The 15,369-nt window shown below is 38.1% G+C and overlaps 1 protein-coding gene across 13 annotated transcripts in view; it reads left to right on the top strand.

The window, feature by feature from the left end:
- Positions 1-15,369, top strand: part of MAP7 (microtubule associated protein 7) — a 248,084-nt gene that overhangs the window by 191,012 nt on the left and 41,703 nt on the right. For 8 of the 13 annotated variants that reach the window (XM_044001883.1, XM_044001885.1, XM_044001884.1 and 5 more), the window contains 2 exons: positions 2,549-2,659; positions 10,467-10,580. In XM_044001883.1, coding sequence (XP_043857818.1) covers positions 2,549-2,659; positions 10,467-10,580 — 225 coding nt within the window. Of the gene's footprint in view, positions 1-2,548; positions 2,660-10,461; positions 10,581-10,671; positions 10,697-15,369 lie in introns of those variants that run through there. The other 5 variants (XM_044001888.1, XM_044001887.1, XM_044001891.1 and 2 more) reach the window with 4 other exon arrangements.

Below are 15,369 nucleotides of genomic sequence, written 5' to 3'. Positions count from 1 at the left end.
TAGCGAATTGGGAGAATTGATCCTGTAGTCTTTGAGAGTAAAGACAGTGGACCTACTACTTTTTTGCTTGTTTTTTTTTTTTTTAATTTAGAAAGACAAGTCTGGAAAAAAAATTGGAGTCTGACTAAATGTTCAAGTTATAGAATCCTCAAGATGATTCTGACACAGAATCTTGCTTTAAGCCAGACCTATATTTCCTACAATTTTCAAAAAGCATTTATTTAGTGCCTTGACAAGGTGATGATGTGCAAGAAAGCTATATGCTGTGAGCTACATGGGCGAAGTTCCTGCCCAGGATTTGATTTAAAATATAATCTCTCCTGAAGAGAGAAGTACCCTAATGTACTTCTAAAATTTCTTTGGGGGGGGGCAGGGGAAGAGAGATTCTCTAAGTCTTATTTATGTCCTACCATCTCACCACTCACCAAGATGTTCTGATCTATTTTTAGCCTAAATCTTTCTGGTTACAATTTAAAGTCTTTTTGGCCTTGAGAATAGCCTGGAACACTATCAGGTTCTATAGATCAATTGGTTACAGACAGATTTCTCAAAGATTAATTCTCTAAAATACTTTGTTAACATAGAAATATTTAAAAGAAGTGGCCCTTTGAAGAACCAAAGTGGTTTTCCTAAGAAAACCCTAAACCATAAGTTTTTAGTCCTACAAAAATAGCTATCAGAAGACATCCAGGCAGCTAGGTGGCACAGTGGATAGAGGTCCTGGATTCAGGAGGACCTGAGTTCAAATATGGCCTCAGACACTTGACACTTACTAGCTGTGTGACCCTGAGCAAGTCACTTAACCCCAATTGCCTCACCAAAAAAACAACAACAACAACAAAAAACCAAAGATATCCATGCATGTCTGATGTTTATGAAAAGCACATTTGTATCATAAAGCCTGTTAAAAATAGCAATAGGGACTGGACTTGTGATTTCATTGGTAGAGGAATTCCCAGATGAGCAAATTTTGTTCTCCCAACAAACCTTTTCTATAAATTATAGTGGTAGAGAAATTCCTAGAGCAATGAAAGGGTAAGTGATTTGCCCATGCTCGAATAGCCAGTATATATTAGGGTGAGACCTAAACCCAAACTTTCCCAGCTCACTCTCTACCCATTACATGAAACTATCTTGAACCTTGGAAATAATTGTCCAAAACAGTTCATCTGTTCAGGGAAGAATGGTCCTCTAATAATAAGGTATCTAGATGGGTAGAAACTTGCCAACATATTCTAACACAAGTTAAAGGTTTTCTCTTGAAAAATTCATAAAACCTACAGGATTTTTCAAGTCCTTTGAAAATAAAACTTGGCAAAAAAAAAAAAGAAAGAACAACAACAAACCAAGTATTTTTTTAAAGAGACTACTGAATTTCTTTAAAAAAAAAATAACATGGAGCCTTTGTAATTGGCAGTATTGAGGAAGAGAATTGATGCTTGTCTCATAGTCAAATTCTTATCAGGTTTCTATGATTTCTTAAATTATTAAGTTGATGTGTTTCTCAGTATAATGCAACCCATTATACTTGAGCAATGAGCTTGAGTGGGTTCTTTTCTACTCATAGCATGTTAGATTCAATTTTGCTGTTTCTATCACTATTGTCCCCTTTTTACCATGCACAGAACCCTTTGGAATTATTCTAAAGGTTTCTTGTCTGATAGTAGTTTACCTAGGACCAACCATAAGTTATGATAATCAAGACAAAGAGATGTCATTTCACTTATTTGACTGTTTCTCTCTCTTGGAAGGCATATTTGGAGGCAGGCAAATAATAGTTCATCCCTGCTGTGTAAGACTACTCCCCACAGTGTGTGGAGGTGATGATGATGGCTCTTAGAAGTCTTATTTCAAAAACTGGTTGCTGTGTTGGCACAAACCTTCCACACCTTGAAAGAGTTTCTTCTTTTGGACACTCAAATGTACTATTGCTAGCTTCTTTGGGTGTCCTGGGAACATTACACATCTACTTCTTAGGAGTCACCCCCTCACACACATGCCCTAAACATTTGGTCCTTTTAAGACCTTTGTGCAATATGCTATCCTCCTTTACCTAGAAGAATAATACCCACTTGTTGTTTTTGGTTTGAGGGTCTGGTTTTTTTGTGGGGGGAGGTCAACATAGTGGTCCTCTTTATGATTCCCAGGGAGGCTATCCTAAATGCAGCATGGGCTTATGACTTTAATCCTCCTCAAGAGGAGATTTTCCTCCATCCTAACCCTCTCTCTGGGGAGAGTGAAATAAGCACATTGTGTTATCCTTATGCTCTATGGTCCCTTCAGTTTAATCTACTCATGTCCCAGTTGGTTTCACTGACACAGAAACCGATGCCCCAAAGACGGGCTTTGTTTGTCCTACCAAAGAAAGGAATTTCCTGCCCAGCCTTTAAGTTACCCATCAAACATCCACTGAGAAAACTGTGCTATTTTAAGTGATCTAGCAATAGAGCTGAATCCATCCAGACCTAGCTTTCCCTTCCATCTGCCAGCTAGGAAGCTTCCATCATGCATGCGGGCTGTCAATTAGCATTATCTCCATTTGTTTTAGATCCAGACAGGCGGTCAGTTTCAACAATGAATCTTTCGAAACATGTTGATCCAGTCATTAGCAAGCGGCTCTCCTCTTCATCTGCAACATTACTAAATTCTCCAGATAGAGGTACAGTCAAAAGGAAAATTTAAAAGTGTTCTGTCTCATTACCTAATGCTCTTTTGCATATTTACAGATACAGTACGCATCTGAAGTTGCTTTCCTTCCCTACATTTCTTAAATAGGAAGAAAAAACTTCAAACTAAAAAAAGCAATAAGCGCTGAGCAACGTTTCCCTTGCCGAGAAGAACATTTCTCATTTTAGAACTTGGCTGAATGATTGCATTTAGCACACGGTGAAAACGGTGCTCCCTGGTCAAGTTTTTAGTAAAAAGAGTTTACAGCTCCAGAAACTACCCACTTTATCCACAAAAATGCACGTGGCCTTTTCTGGGAACATTTATTTGGGCTCCAACCATGTGATCATTTGGCTGTTCTTCTGTACTATGGGAATGCCTGATGTTGAATTTCTAAGCCTCACTTCAAGTGGTTCATGTTGGTAGATTTCATTTTTCCCAATTTATTTCTCATTGAACCAGACATTCTTTGTTGCATTTCATGTGTCCATGTTCTTGCTTTTCAATGTCCATTCATTTAGCCTTGAGATTTGCCTTAATTTCCAGAGTGTCTTCACCTTTGCAAACCTCCAGACCAATTAACCAGTCACAGCCTTCTAGTGAAAAGCATTTCATTCAGATTTTGAGTTGCTTTCATTCCAAGGATTTACAGTACATGTGATGGTAGCAGTTAAAGTTTATTTATGAAACAAAACCTTATTTTGCCCATGCATATACCATAGAAGGAAGACAATCCTGCTTCTTTTAAAGGTATATACTACTCACTTTTCACAAGTTGAGCTGTAAGAAATATCAAGAATCTAAAGATGACTTACTGTGCAATATGAAAACGGTCTTTTAAATAAACATCTCAAGCTGGTTACTTTGAGAATGATTTTGAGAATGAAACTGATTGGAAAATTTCAGCGTTTATACTCTATGTATATGTATAAAATGTATGTGTGTTCTATTATTGTGTGTATGTATATTTCTATACTTTTGTATTGTATATTGTGATATGTATGTCAAATGTTAGAATGTTATTATAAAAATGTCAAAAGCTGCTATTAACATATTACTTTTAAAGGTTTGAACCTAGAGACAAAAAAAAAAAATGTGTTCCTCCTGCCCTCTTTTAACCCAAGCCCGATTTATTTCTGTTTTCAGGCTATTTGCATTTATTTTACAGTCAAAGATTACCTTTGATATACGATCTAGACAATATGGTTAAATGATAGTGATTTCACATGCAATTATCCCTTCCACATCATGGGGCTGAGAGAAATCTTGTTGCCACAATCTGGAAAATCCACAAAAAATTTTTTGGCCTCTCTTCATACCAGAGAAGAAGTCTGAATTATCATTGTATTAAAAGATAAAATATGTTGATGTTATACAGTACTAGACATATTTTATGCATTTCTAAATTCCTAAACTTTTTCTCTTTTGTCTGCTGGCCTTCATATATCATCTGTGTCTTCCACAGAACTCCCCGAAAATTCCCATTTAATTTCTTGTGCTAACCTGCGATATACTAAAACCATGATGGGGAAAGTTGCAATATGGAAGGGATAACTGTATTTACATGAAGGACCATGAGTTTAAATTCCTTTTTCCAAATAGTATTTATAGTTACACACACAAGGCCCCAAGGCCAATTTAAAACATCTTAGGAAAGGTGTCTTTTTAACCATATATCTTTACTTTCTGTGGACTTGATGATGTATTCAGCATGTCAGTTTCACACTTGCATGAGCCAGGGCCCAAGGCAAACTTGTACCTGGTGACATTATGCTGAACTTTTCCTCTAACCCTACTTAGTGACACTGCTGAGCTGCCTGTCAGTAAATCAGATCATAGATAGGGAGAGTCCCTCACATGGGCAGCAAACAAGAATGTGCAAGAGGATGATTGCAGAGTCCTAGAATCTGAAAGCTAGAATGGGCCTAAAACGCCATTGAGTATAATCCCTTTCCCCTTCCTCCCTGCCCCCCCACCCCCACCCCTTCTACTTGCTTTACAAACCAGGGAATTGAAGCAGAAGAGAAGGGAAGCGATTTTTCTAAGGTCAAACGGGTGACGAAAGAGGAGTGACTGAAACTCCTAATTCCTCTATGGTAGCCTACTGCAATTTAAATGGCAACCACTAATATATTTCATGTGGTCCAGTCTTAGAGGACCTACCCCTAATTGTCATCAATTCTTTTTGAGGAAGGATAATGGAAGAAGGCTTTGGGTTTCAGTGGCAGATGAAGATCAAGTAACAGTTTACAGTTAGTATCAGGATACAGTAAACTTAAAATTAACAAAGCAGAATTAGGAGACTGAGTACTAGGAAACAGGATGAGAGAAATAGGCATTGAATTTAGTAGGTCCTTCCTCTCTGCCTCTTTATGAAGAGGGCAGTGATGACTCGCTGAGGCTTAAGGGTGAGATCAGGACAAAGAGCAGGTTCAGGTTCCTCAGGACCCCCAAACAAAGGTTCAGGTGGTAGGAGAAAGGACCAATGTCAAGAAGCCAGGCAAACCCCTTATAGTGGATCTGAAGAAGTTAAGGGTTTTTGTTTTGGTTTGTTTTGGTTTTGGTTTGTTTGGTTGGTTTTTTTTCAACAGAGATACATTTAAATTAATGCCAAATTCATTAAAGTTTTCTGAATTTGTACTTCACTCCTTAAAATGGTAAGAATTAAGACAGGGAGGAATTTTCTTTTTCCAGTGACTGTGGAAGAGAAGTTGTTGATATTGGTGTGTTACTTTAAATTATTTTTTATCTAGTCATTGATCCAACCCAATCTGAAGGAGAAATAACTGGAAATGGCATAAGGACTCATTGGTGAATCATTTTATCTATAGCTGATCCAGTGGGATAAAGAAACTTATTGCCCACCCTCACTCATATCTTAACTTCTACACCCATGCTAAATTTCAAATTTCCTAGTCCTACCTACTTTGCTTATTTGGGTATGATTATCCTTGTGTCCACTGATTCCTGTACCCTGGTGGGTCTTGATAAGTTCTTAATACTCTCCTAACCTTGATGAAGTGATAGCTAGCCCACCCTGCTACCTGCTTACACTACATGGTCTTTATACTTTAGCTTAGTCAAATAAAGATACCTGTGAAATTAATGCGTTTTTTTCTGAACTTTGAACCTTTAAGAGAGTGTTATTTTTAAAAGTTCATTTTAATAGGAAATGAATTAAGGAATATTCTTCTTTAAAGAGGGATTGTGATTTGCCAAAGTTTCTTGTCATTATAACCACAAAATAGTTTTAAACGTTGGAAATCCATAGGTTAAAAACTTTCAATTAATTTCTCATCTTCTGTGATATCTCTTGCTTAGCAAGCATGTCAGAAGAGAGACTTGTTGAAGAATATTAATAATAATAAAAACAATAATAACAGCAGGCATGTAGATAGGACTTTAAGATTTTCCAAGTACTTTACATGATCTTATCTCCTCAAAACAACTCTGTAGGTGTTACTGTTATCTCCATTTTCCAGATGAGGGAACCAAGGCTGAAAGAGATTAAACGACTTACTCAGGATCACACACCTAATCAATATCTGAAGCAGAATTTGAACTCAACTTTTCCTGTTTCCAAGCCCAGGGCTCTGAGGAAAGCACCCCTTTTTGAAATAAGATCATAAGTTCCATGCCTGGAACTTTATACAATTATTTAGAGATATCTGATTGCTTTCCTCCAGAAACTTCTGGTTAAATAAACTCTTTGTCTTTTTTTGAAATGCATATTGTCAACTGTCTTTTCCAGGCCCCTGAATAGACATTTTTCATATAGGGGTGAAAATTTTTTTTTTCCTTGGAAAATACTATCCATAATGTAAGTAACTTTAGAATAACAGATTTGGGCAACAAGGTGGTGCAGTGGATAGAACACTGGCCCTGGATTCAGGAGGACCTGAGTTCAAATGGGGCCTCAGATACTTGACACTTACTAGCTGTGTGACCCTGGGCAAGTCATTGCCCCGCCCCCCCCAAAAGAATAACAGATTTACTGTCTCTGAAGTTTAAGGCAAATTACAATAAATTTTTAAATTTCTCCATTTCAGGTAAAGACTTTAGGTAAAGGAAAAAAAAGAGGGGTGTTTATAATACTTCATCTTCTTAATTCTTAAATTCAGAGGAAGACTCTAGAGGTTATTTTAAGGGGAGGAAAGAGGCACAATACATACATTCTCTGACTCAGCAATCTCTCACACCAGCATTATCATATGGTATTCAGTGATGTCTTGGGGTCTTACATAGGGTCTTTTGAAGCAGTAATACTGGGACCTGTATGGATTCCCATGAGCTCCTTGGAGAATCACACATGCTTATTGTAAAAGGAGCTATTTCATCAAAAGAATGATTCCTATCATAAATGACACCTGAAAAATATTTTGGCATAGAAAGCAAGAGACAGGAACACAGACTGTTTTGGAGCCAGAGAGTAGTATCAAAATCCTAGATTCTGTCTGTGGATTTATTTCATCACCATGTAGATTTGTGGTAGAATATCTAGTTTTTTTGTGCCTCAGTTTTTCCCCCTACAATTTGAGTTAATATGTGCTATTAGTATTAAATTTGCTTCAATGTTTGTTACAGATTAAGAGAAAATATATGTGTTAAACATTGCTGGAGGAAAGAAGGTGGTATGCTAGGTAAAACATTGTTCTTATACCTAGAGGGTGTCACTGTAATTTATGAACATTATGCTCTCTGGGATACTTATCAAAATATATGTGAACTCCTAATTAGCTACCACCATCAAAATTAGCACCAGCACGTAATAATTGGGGTACTTTAAGGAAAAGCCCAACACAAATACATTTTCTTAGAATCTAAAATACAGCTCTGTATTTTTTTTTAGAAATTCCATGGCTCATATTTTAATATGTGTATTCAATTATTTTACATTCATGGCAAGGTTCTAATTGCAAAAGTTTACAAATTAGATAATGAGTGAGCCAGACAAAATAATACCTCCATGATGCTATGTCACATTTTTATCTTGTTTATTTTGATGGGTGCAGTTGCGTTTTAATTCTTCGACAGTAAATGAATGTTCTGTGTGGGGTGGGGGTAGGTGGAATCCTGGTACAGAAGCAAAGTCTTAGTCAGTTTAGCATGTGCTGTGGTCCTTAGCCATTCAGTCTTCAATGAGAAATGGGAGATAGAGTGTGAGTTTTGGGAGGAAAACTATTTATTTATTTACTTATTTATTTTAGTGAGGCAATTGGGGGTTAAGTGACTTGCCCCGGGTCACACAGCTAGTAAGTGTTAAGTGTCTGAGGCCAGATTTGAATTCAGGTCCTCCTGAATCCAGGGCCGGTGCTCTATCCACTGTGCCACCTAGCTGCCCCGAGGAAAACAATTTAAGTTGAGTTACAGCCAAAAAAAGTTGAGCTCTATCCTTCAGCAGCTGGAAAGAGAAGTGTAAAGATAGAATTTTCAGCCTCTCCTATATCCTTCTCATACTCTTTCTGCTTCACTTCCTTGCCACCACCACCCCCAACATTTAAAATATAATTATGTGTTGAAAACCTTCAATTAATGCAGTTCACCTTTTTCCCATTAATTTTTTTCCCATTCTAGTATAATGTATTCTAATTTTAGGCTATAGTAGTTTCCATAGAGATTAGATCCAGAATACACTGTTATTAGAGATTAATCTATAGTCACATTCATCCAGTGGGGTTCACAGAGATTTATAGATATTACAATTGCATTCTTTTATTAATGTTTTTATGGAGTTTTACATAGTAATTACTCTGACAATTATAACATAGTTTAATTATTGGAATTCAGTCCAGTAAAGCCCAGATCTAACAGTATTTAACTTATCCCTAGTGAGCACATGGGATGTCATAATAAAAAAAAAAATCAGGGTTGAATTCTTTAACGATGTGCTCACATAATTATGCTTTAAGAAATTGGGAATTCCTTCTTGTAGTTGGTGGCAGAATCATCATGGCTTTCCTCAGTTTTGCCCCAGATAATTTCCTAATGGAAATCAAGGGCCCTTTCCTTGGGAATCTGGCCTGAAAATGTTAACCTAAGAAAACTGGCTCTGGAAGCTTAATTTATAGATGAAGGTGCACCTACTGCTTTTGATGCTGCTCAGGAGTCACTTTCAGCTACTTAGCATGAGTTTATTAAGCACCTACTATGTGCCAGTCACCATTCTAGGTGCCGAAGAAAGCAAGCCAAAACATTCAGTCTATTGTTCTTCAGTAGAATTTTCAAGACCTTTCTCTAGGGGACTACATTCCCAAATACAAATATGTAATCTGTTTTCCATTGGGTCTTCACAGGATCCCCTTTTGTTTCTCTTATGATCTCTCAGGGGAAATAATTCTCGTATCGTTCCTAAAAGATAGTCACCTGAACTTGTCTAGACAATAGAGCTTTAAGAATTGAGTGATTTTGTGAAGGATCAATATGTATTTCTTAATGTTGGCTGCCAAGCCTTGATTGTTATTTCAGGCTATTCCTTTTTTGTATCATTTTCACTCAAGTACTCAGGACATGACAGTGGCCATCTGCAGAATGATTTATTTTTTCAGATTGGCTCATGGCTATTGTGTTTAATCACTCCAACAGTAAGCCTTATCCTCCATCATAAATCTGAATGTGGCTTGCAAACCAGGGACCTATCTATTACTTAAAACCATAACTGTGGCTGGGCTTTACAGAAAGCTACAAATACAAGGACCTTAAAGTGTTTGCCATGAAGTCTGTCATTTTAAAATGGTATTGAATTGTTTTTCCTGATTGTTTAGATAAAAGTTGAGGAAACTGTGTCTTGTACACCCATATGTGAGAGTTTTCTCCCCTATTAAGAATGTAAGCCCCTTGAGGGCAGGGGCTGTTTTAGCTTGGTCTTTGTGTCCCTGGCACCTAACACAGTGGCTGGGACATAGCAGTTGCATAATAAATGCTTGTTGATTAATTGACTGAAAACCCTGCAAGAGGTGTCAGGAAATCTGGGTTCTAGTCCCACTGGGTTCTAGTTTCCCACTTTTATGAGCTGTGCAGCCCTGAGCTAAGCCAGTGTCCTTTCTGAGCCTCTGTTCTCTCATTTACTCCTACCTCACAGGGTTGTTGTGAGGACCTTTTCAGATAATATCCTTGTAAGGTGCTTTGTGAACCATAAAGTGCTCATAGAAACAGAAGGTATGATTGTCTAGTGGTCTTCAATGGGAACCCTTTCCGTTTGTCCTTTTTTTTTTTTTTTTTTTTGGAAACTCAGGTGGAAAGTCTTCTATTCCTCTGGCAAAGCCTTTCTTTGTGGCTCATTATGCAATAGTGGATTCAATCTACTCATCTCTTTGGGCGGGGTAGTGCACTCTACCCCCACCTGATGCCAGGATGCCTTTCAGATAGCCACCTGCCTGGGGCAAGTGATGGCACATGCTAAACCTATAATCAAAAGGAGTGGTGGGGAGGGGAGGAAGAGGGGGAGACCAATAACAAATAAGGATCAGCAAAGTGCTCTTTGGGTCAGCTACAGTGGTTTAGTGGCAGCCCAGAACCATGATGTGTTTAAGGTAGGTGGTGGAATGGGTCCATTTCAATTCAGCCATGATTGATTAGGGCCCCTTGTACATGGAATGTGCGGGGTTAAGCACTAGGGATACGAAGTGGATCATTTGATCCTCTCAGGAAGCTCTAATGGTGACGTTCAGCAAACTTCACTTTCTGGATACCCAAGTGTCGTTTCACCACGTGAGGTATGGAAACAGTAGCGATAATGTGCTGAGCCCCCTCGTCTGTGGAGAGAATGTCCTCTAACATCTTGCTTATGTGGTGACATTTAGCTCGCCGCCTGCAGCTCAGCCCTTGGGAGAGCAGCATTGTAAACAGACTCCTGACGCCCACACATTCGTTCCTGGCCCGAAGCAAAAGCACCGCTGCCTTGTCTGGAGATGCAGGTAAAACTTAACAAAGTGGTGCCTTCTGGGGAGAGCTGAGCCATCCTTTCAAAAGCATTCTAAACAGTCATTTGGTCTAATCAAATTTCAGCTTTCTCTGAGGTGCACCTCTCCAGGTGAAATGGCTTTGGAAATTTACCTATTTGGTGTTGGTTTCATGCTACCTGTATTGTTTTCTTGTCAAAGTCTTAGCATCTTTATCTGGACACCAGATGCCCATAGAGACAAAGGGAGCCTCCTCCTGTTTATCAGATGTTCCTAGATACCCTTTCTCTGCTCATGCAAATATGTAGCAGAAAAATTATCTCCTTTTCACCTTCCTGTGCCTTCATTTGAGTAGAAAGCTGATCAGAAATGGAAATGAGTATTGGTTATTTTGGGCTCTAATCCCGATAAAGAACTTGGCTCTAAAATCTTAAGGCAGGAGTAAAATCAAAAGGCAAGTCTATTAGGTGTATAAAACCATGGTTTCCTTCATAGGGTCTCAGGCAACAAAAATTCCCTGTGTCTATCATCTATGGGTAATTTATGAAAAATACACCCCCCCCAGCCTCACAGAGGTGTCGTGAGACCCAAGTACAGCACTTTGGGTTTGTAACAGTCTTTGAAAAAAATGTTAAAAATTCACAGTGTGGATTATTTGAAACTGTTACTTAACAACCTCAAATCACAACAAGGAAACAAACCAATTAACTTAACCATAAGCTATACCTGTTGGAAAGATGTACTTTTATTTCTCCAAGACATCTTTCATCTTGGATTAATTCACTTGTTCCCTTATGCTTTGGGATATATGAGGAATAAGTGACCAGTTCACTTGCTTTTGCCTTCTCCAATTAGAAAACTGCAGACAAAGTTCCTCCTAAAGATGCTTTGATTCTGCAAGCTTCTTCTGTCCTTCCTTTACACCTGTATAAATAATATTACTTTGTACTTTTAATAACACCTTTCATCTAAGATACTCAAAGGACTTGACTACCACTAACCCCATAATTCTCACAACACCCCTATGAGGCACACAAGGTACCAACTATGATTATTCGAATAGCAGAAACCAAGCAGTAAGGGAGACAAAAGCATTTATTCCAGGATGCTTCTATTGCAGAGAAAGAAGTGAAATCTGCATCTGCAGAATTTCAGATCTCATCACCTCCCCCTGGTCCCTGGGACAGCCATCTGTGCATAATGGGTGTTCAGTTAAAGAGCTAGACCATATTGCCTCTCATCATTTGAGACTCATTACTGGCTGTGATTTTCTACTAGTGTGGAATTCTGATTTTAAAAGCAATAGTTGTTTATCTGCGCATTGAGTCAATCCTTTCATAGTCATCAAACAAAATCTTCTTCATTTACACCTAAATGAAGAACAATACAATGGTTGTATGGCTTCATGATTCATTACACCCACATTCTATGTTGTTTGATTGAGAATTACTTTATTTCCCTATATCTACCATTGACATTTTTGTCAGAGCTCCTGCTTCTCACTTCAGTCTTCAAAATGTTTACTTACTTCTTGCTTCATTCTTTTCCTTTCCCAAATGGTCCCCACCTTCCTACCTCCTTTCATTATTGTACCTAGCCTGAGTAGTTGTCATCAGTCATTCTAACAAATTCTTCCTGTCTGCTTTGCAATTCCTTTCTCCCATTTTCCTTTTCCCAAATGGATTTACTCCAGTAATTCTCTCTGCAGCATGAACCAATGTACTTCCTTTTATGTTAATTACTTGAGTTAATAGGATAGCCCTAGTATTGCATTGTTGCTGATCATTGTTTACTGTACTCTATTAATGTTTTCTGTCCATTTCTTACACCAGCAATTTTTTTTTTCTGGTGAGGCAACTGGGGTTAAGTGACTTGCCCAGGGTCACACAGCTAGTAAGTGTTAAGTGTCTGAGGCCGGATTTGAACTCAGGTCCTCCTGAATCCAGGGCCGGTGCTCTATCCACTGCACCACCTCTCTGCCCCCAAGTTTTTTAAAATCCTCTTATTTCCATTGGAGGTCATGTATGAAAAATCTTTCAATTATGTTTTATGTCAATATCTTCATTTCTTTGATTTCTTCTTTGTTTTCTCTTTAGTTCTTCATTCCTTAGAATCATTCCTTTGCTACATCACTTTTCCCTAGTCACTGCAGGGAGGAAGAAAACTAGACATAGAACTAGGTTATTTATTTATTTATTTGGTGAGGCGATTGGGGTTAAGTGACTTACCCAGGGTCACACAGCTAGTAAGTCTTAAGTGTCTGAGGCCAGATTTCAACTCAGGTACTCCTGACTCCAGGGCTGGTGCTCCATCGACCACACCACCTAGCTGCCCCGGAACTAGGTTATTTTGAAAAATACAATAGTAATGTTCCATGCCACTTGTATAAAGTAAGGGCATAGATTGGTTTTAGATCTCAGAAGCAAAAGAGATACCTTACTTCTCACTGGCATAGTCAATATACTAGTTAAAGAATGAATGAAGTCCTTCGTGGCACCTGCTTTATGCCTTTGCCCTTAATTGGCTTTTCCATAATTATTCAATCCAAATGTTTGAAATGTGAGTGTTCATTATTTAAGGAACAGAAACCTGTTTAGGAAGATGCAATTCTCCAAAATTCAGGAAGAGCATATTTTAGGAAATTCAGATGTCTTGAGAGGATTGGGAAAATTTATCAGGCATGTTTTAAATATGATACTTACAATGAAGGAGTAGTTGGAAACTGTCACTTCCCATGAGAAAGCAGTATAGTATATGGAAAAAGACATGCAATCTTTAATATGCTGCATGCCTGACCACTTGAGCTAAACTAGTAGGCTGTTCCCTTATTTCTCCTTGAGTTAACTTGAGACATGAGGGCAAGAGAAAATAGTCATACCCTGGGAGGATTTTTCAAAGACATTTTCATAAAAGAATCTCTGTATTACTCTAGTATATTGTGATAGAGGAAGATGGACAGGGAATAAGCACGAATTATTGTAAGATTATTTCTTCAGAAGATTGAAATTACAAAATGAGTCATTTAAAGAGGTCTAGCCTATTAGAGGAAATGCTCATCAGAATAGAAATGAATCCTGTAAAATTCACTGCTTCCCTAGGAGGAATTTGAAACTGTCCATCTTGTCTGAAAGATGATAGTTTGAACAATTAAGATTTGAGATTTTGCAAATCCTACGTTAGGGGAGAGTTGAATATATTCTCATGTTCTCCTGCTACATAATAAACTGTATACCAGTGGGAATGATGAGATTGGCATAGATCCAGGATATTCTCAGGAAATGCTCTTCAGAGAGCTCCTGAAATTGCACTGCCCTTTATAGGAGAAGGGAAAAGGTGTATTTGGATGCTTCATTCCATTCTGAAGGTGAAACCAATGACCTTGGAGCCAGGATGTTTCCGTTTTTATTTTTTCCTCAGGATTATTGATCATTTGAGGTTAATGGCCCCTGGCTGTGCCTAGGGCTAGTAGGTATGCCTCCTCCTGGTCATTAAGGTTTGATTCCCCAACTGTTATTCTTCTTTAAATGCTGTTGATTGGCTTGGAAGAGTTTTACATAATACCTCTTGAAGAAGGTTATTTTCAAATAGTTCTGGCTGAAATCACAGTTGAATGATTTGCTTCTCTCCCTATGTCCAAAAATTTCCCTTCCCTCACCAATGGAAGAGAAGATAGAAGCTTCACGTTGCTACTTTTTGAAAATAACAATGTTTGTAACCTTAAGAACCTAAGGAAACTAGGGGTTAGGATTTTTCCCTGAGAAAATTGAACTCACTTTTTAAGTGATTGAAAAAAGGTGGGGGGGGGGGGTAGCTAGGTGGTGCAGTGGATAGAGCACGGGCCCTGGAGTCAGGAGTACCGGAGTTCAAATCCTGCCTCAGACACTTAACACACACTTACTAGTTGTGTGGCCCTGGGCAAGTCACTTAACCCCAATTGCCTCACTAAAAAAAAAGAAAAAAGGTGGAAGGAGGCAGATAGATGGCTCAGTGGATAAAGCACTGGCCCTGGATTCAGGAGGACCTGAGTTCAAATCCAACCTCAGGCACTTGATACTTACTAGTTGTGTGACTTTGGGAAAGTCACTTAACCCTCACTGCCCCACAAAAAAAAAAAAAAGGAAAGAAAGAAAAAGAAAAAAGGTGTAGTTCCTTCTGTTGACCCTATCACCCAATCTCCAACTGGCTGAAAGAGATTCTAATGGCATTCTTAATAATTTGACTAAAGAAATTACATAATTATAAAATAATTTCCCTTTGTAGATAAAACCTAAATGGCACTAGATGAGAGTGTGAGCTGTCTGAAAATTCAGAAATCTCTGGGATTGCTGATATCCCTGTGCATAATGTCCCTTTTATAAACCTCTGAGTTTGAGTATGATCTCTTGCATTTATGAATTTGTGAATAATCCTATGATCAAACTTTATAGAAACTTAGTCACATCATAAATGGATCCAAATGTATACATAGTACTTGTTAAAATAGTCATCATGTTGAAGTTTCCCAATTTTACAAAGACTAACCTACCAGCTGAGATATCTGAAAATAAATTTTATAGTCTGCACGTGCTATCTCTGTTACATGAGAATACCCGTAGAGTGCATTATTTGAACATCCTTAAGCCTATAAAATAATTTGCTTCATGATAATGCTCATTTTATGTGGGGCAGGGAGTGGTAAATGAGTGTGCTTTTTAAAAGGTAGCCCCAAAACATTCCATCCTAATTAGAAATGAGTGTGCTTTTTAGAAAACTAAAAATAAATATATGCAATATTGATGAAAGATTTTAAATCTATTAAAATGTT

This window comes from Dromiciops gliroides, chromosome 4 (genome assembly GCF_019393635.1).
Source record: "Dromiciops gliroides isolate mDroGli1 chromosome 4, mDroGli1.pri, whole genome shotgun sequence".
Classification (NCBI taxonomy): domain Eukaryota; kingdom Metazoa; phylum Chordata; class Mammalia; order Microbiotheria; family Microbiotheriidae; genus Dromiciops; species Dromiciops gliroides.
The sequence above is the reverse complement of the archived record's forward strand: the minus strand, read 5'-3'. Positions and strand labels throughout refer to the sequence as shown.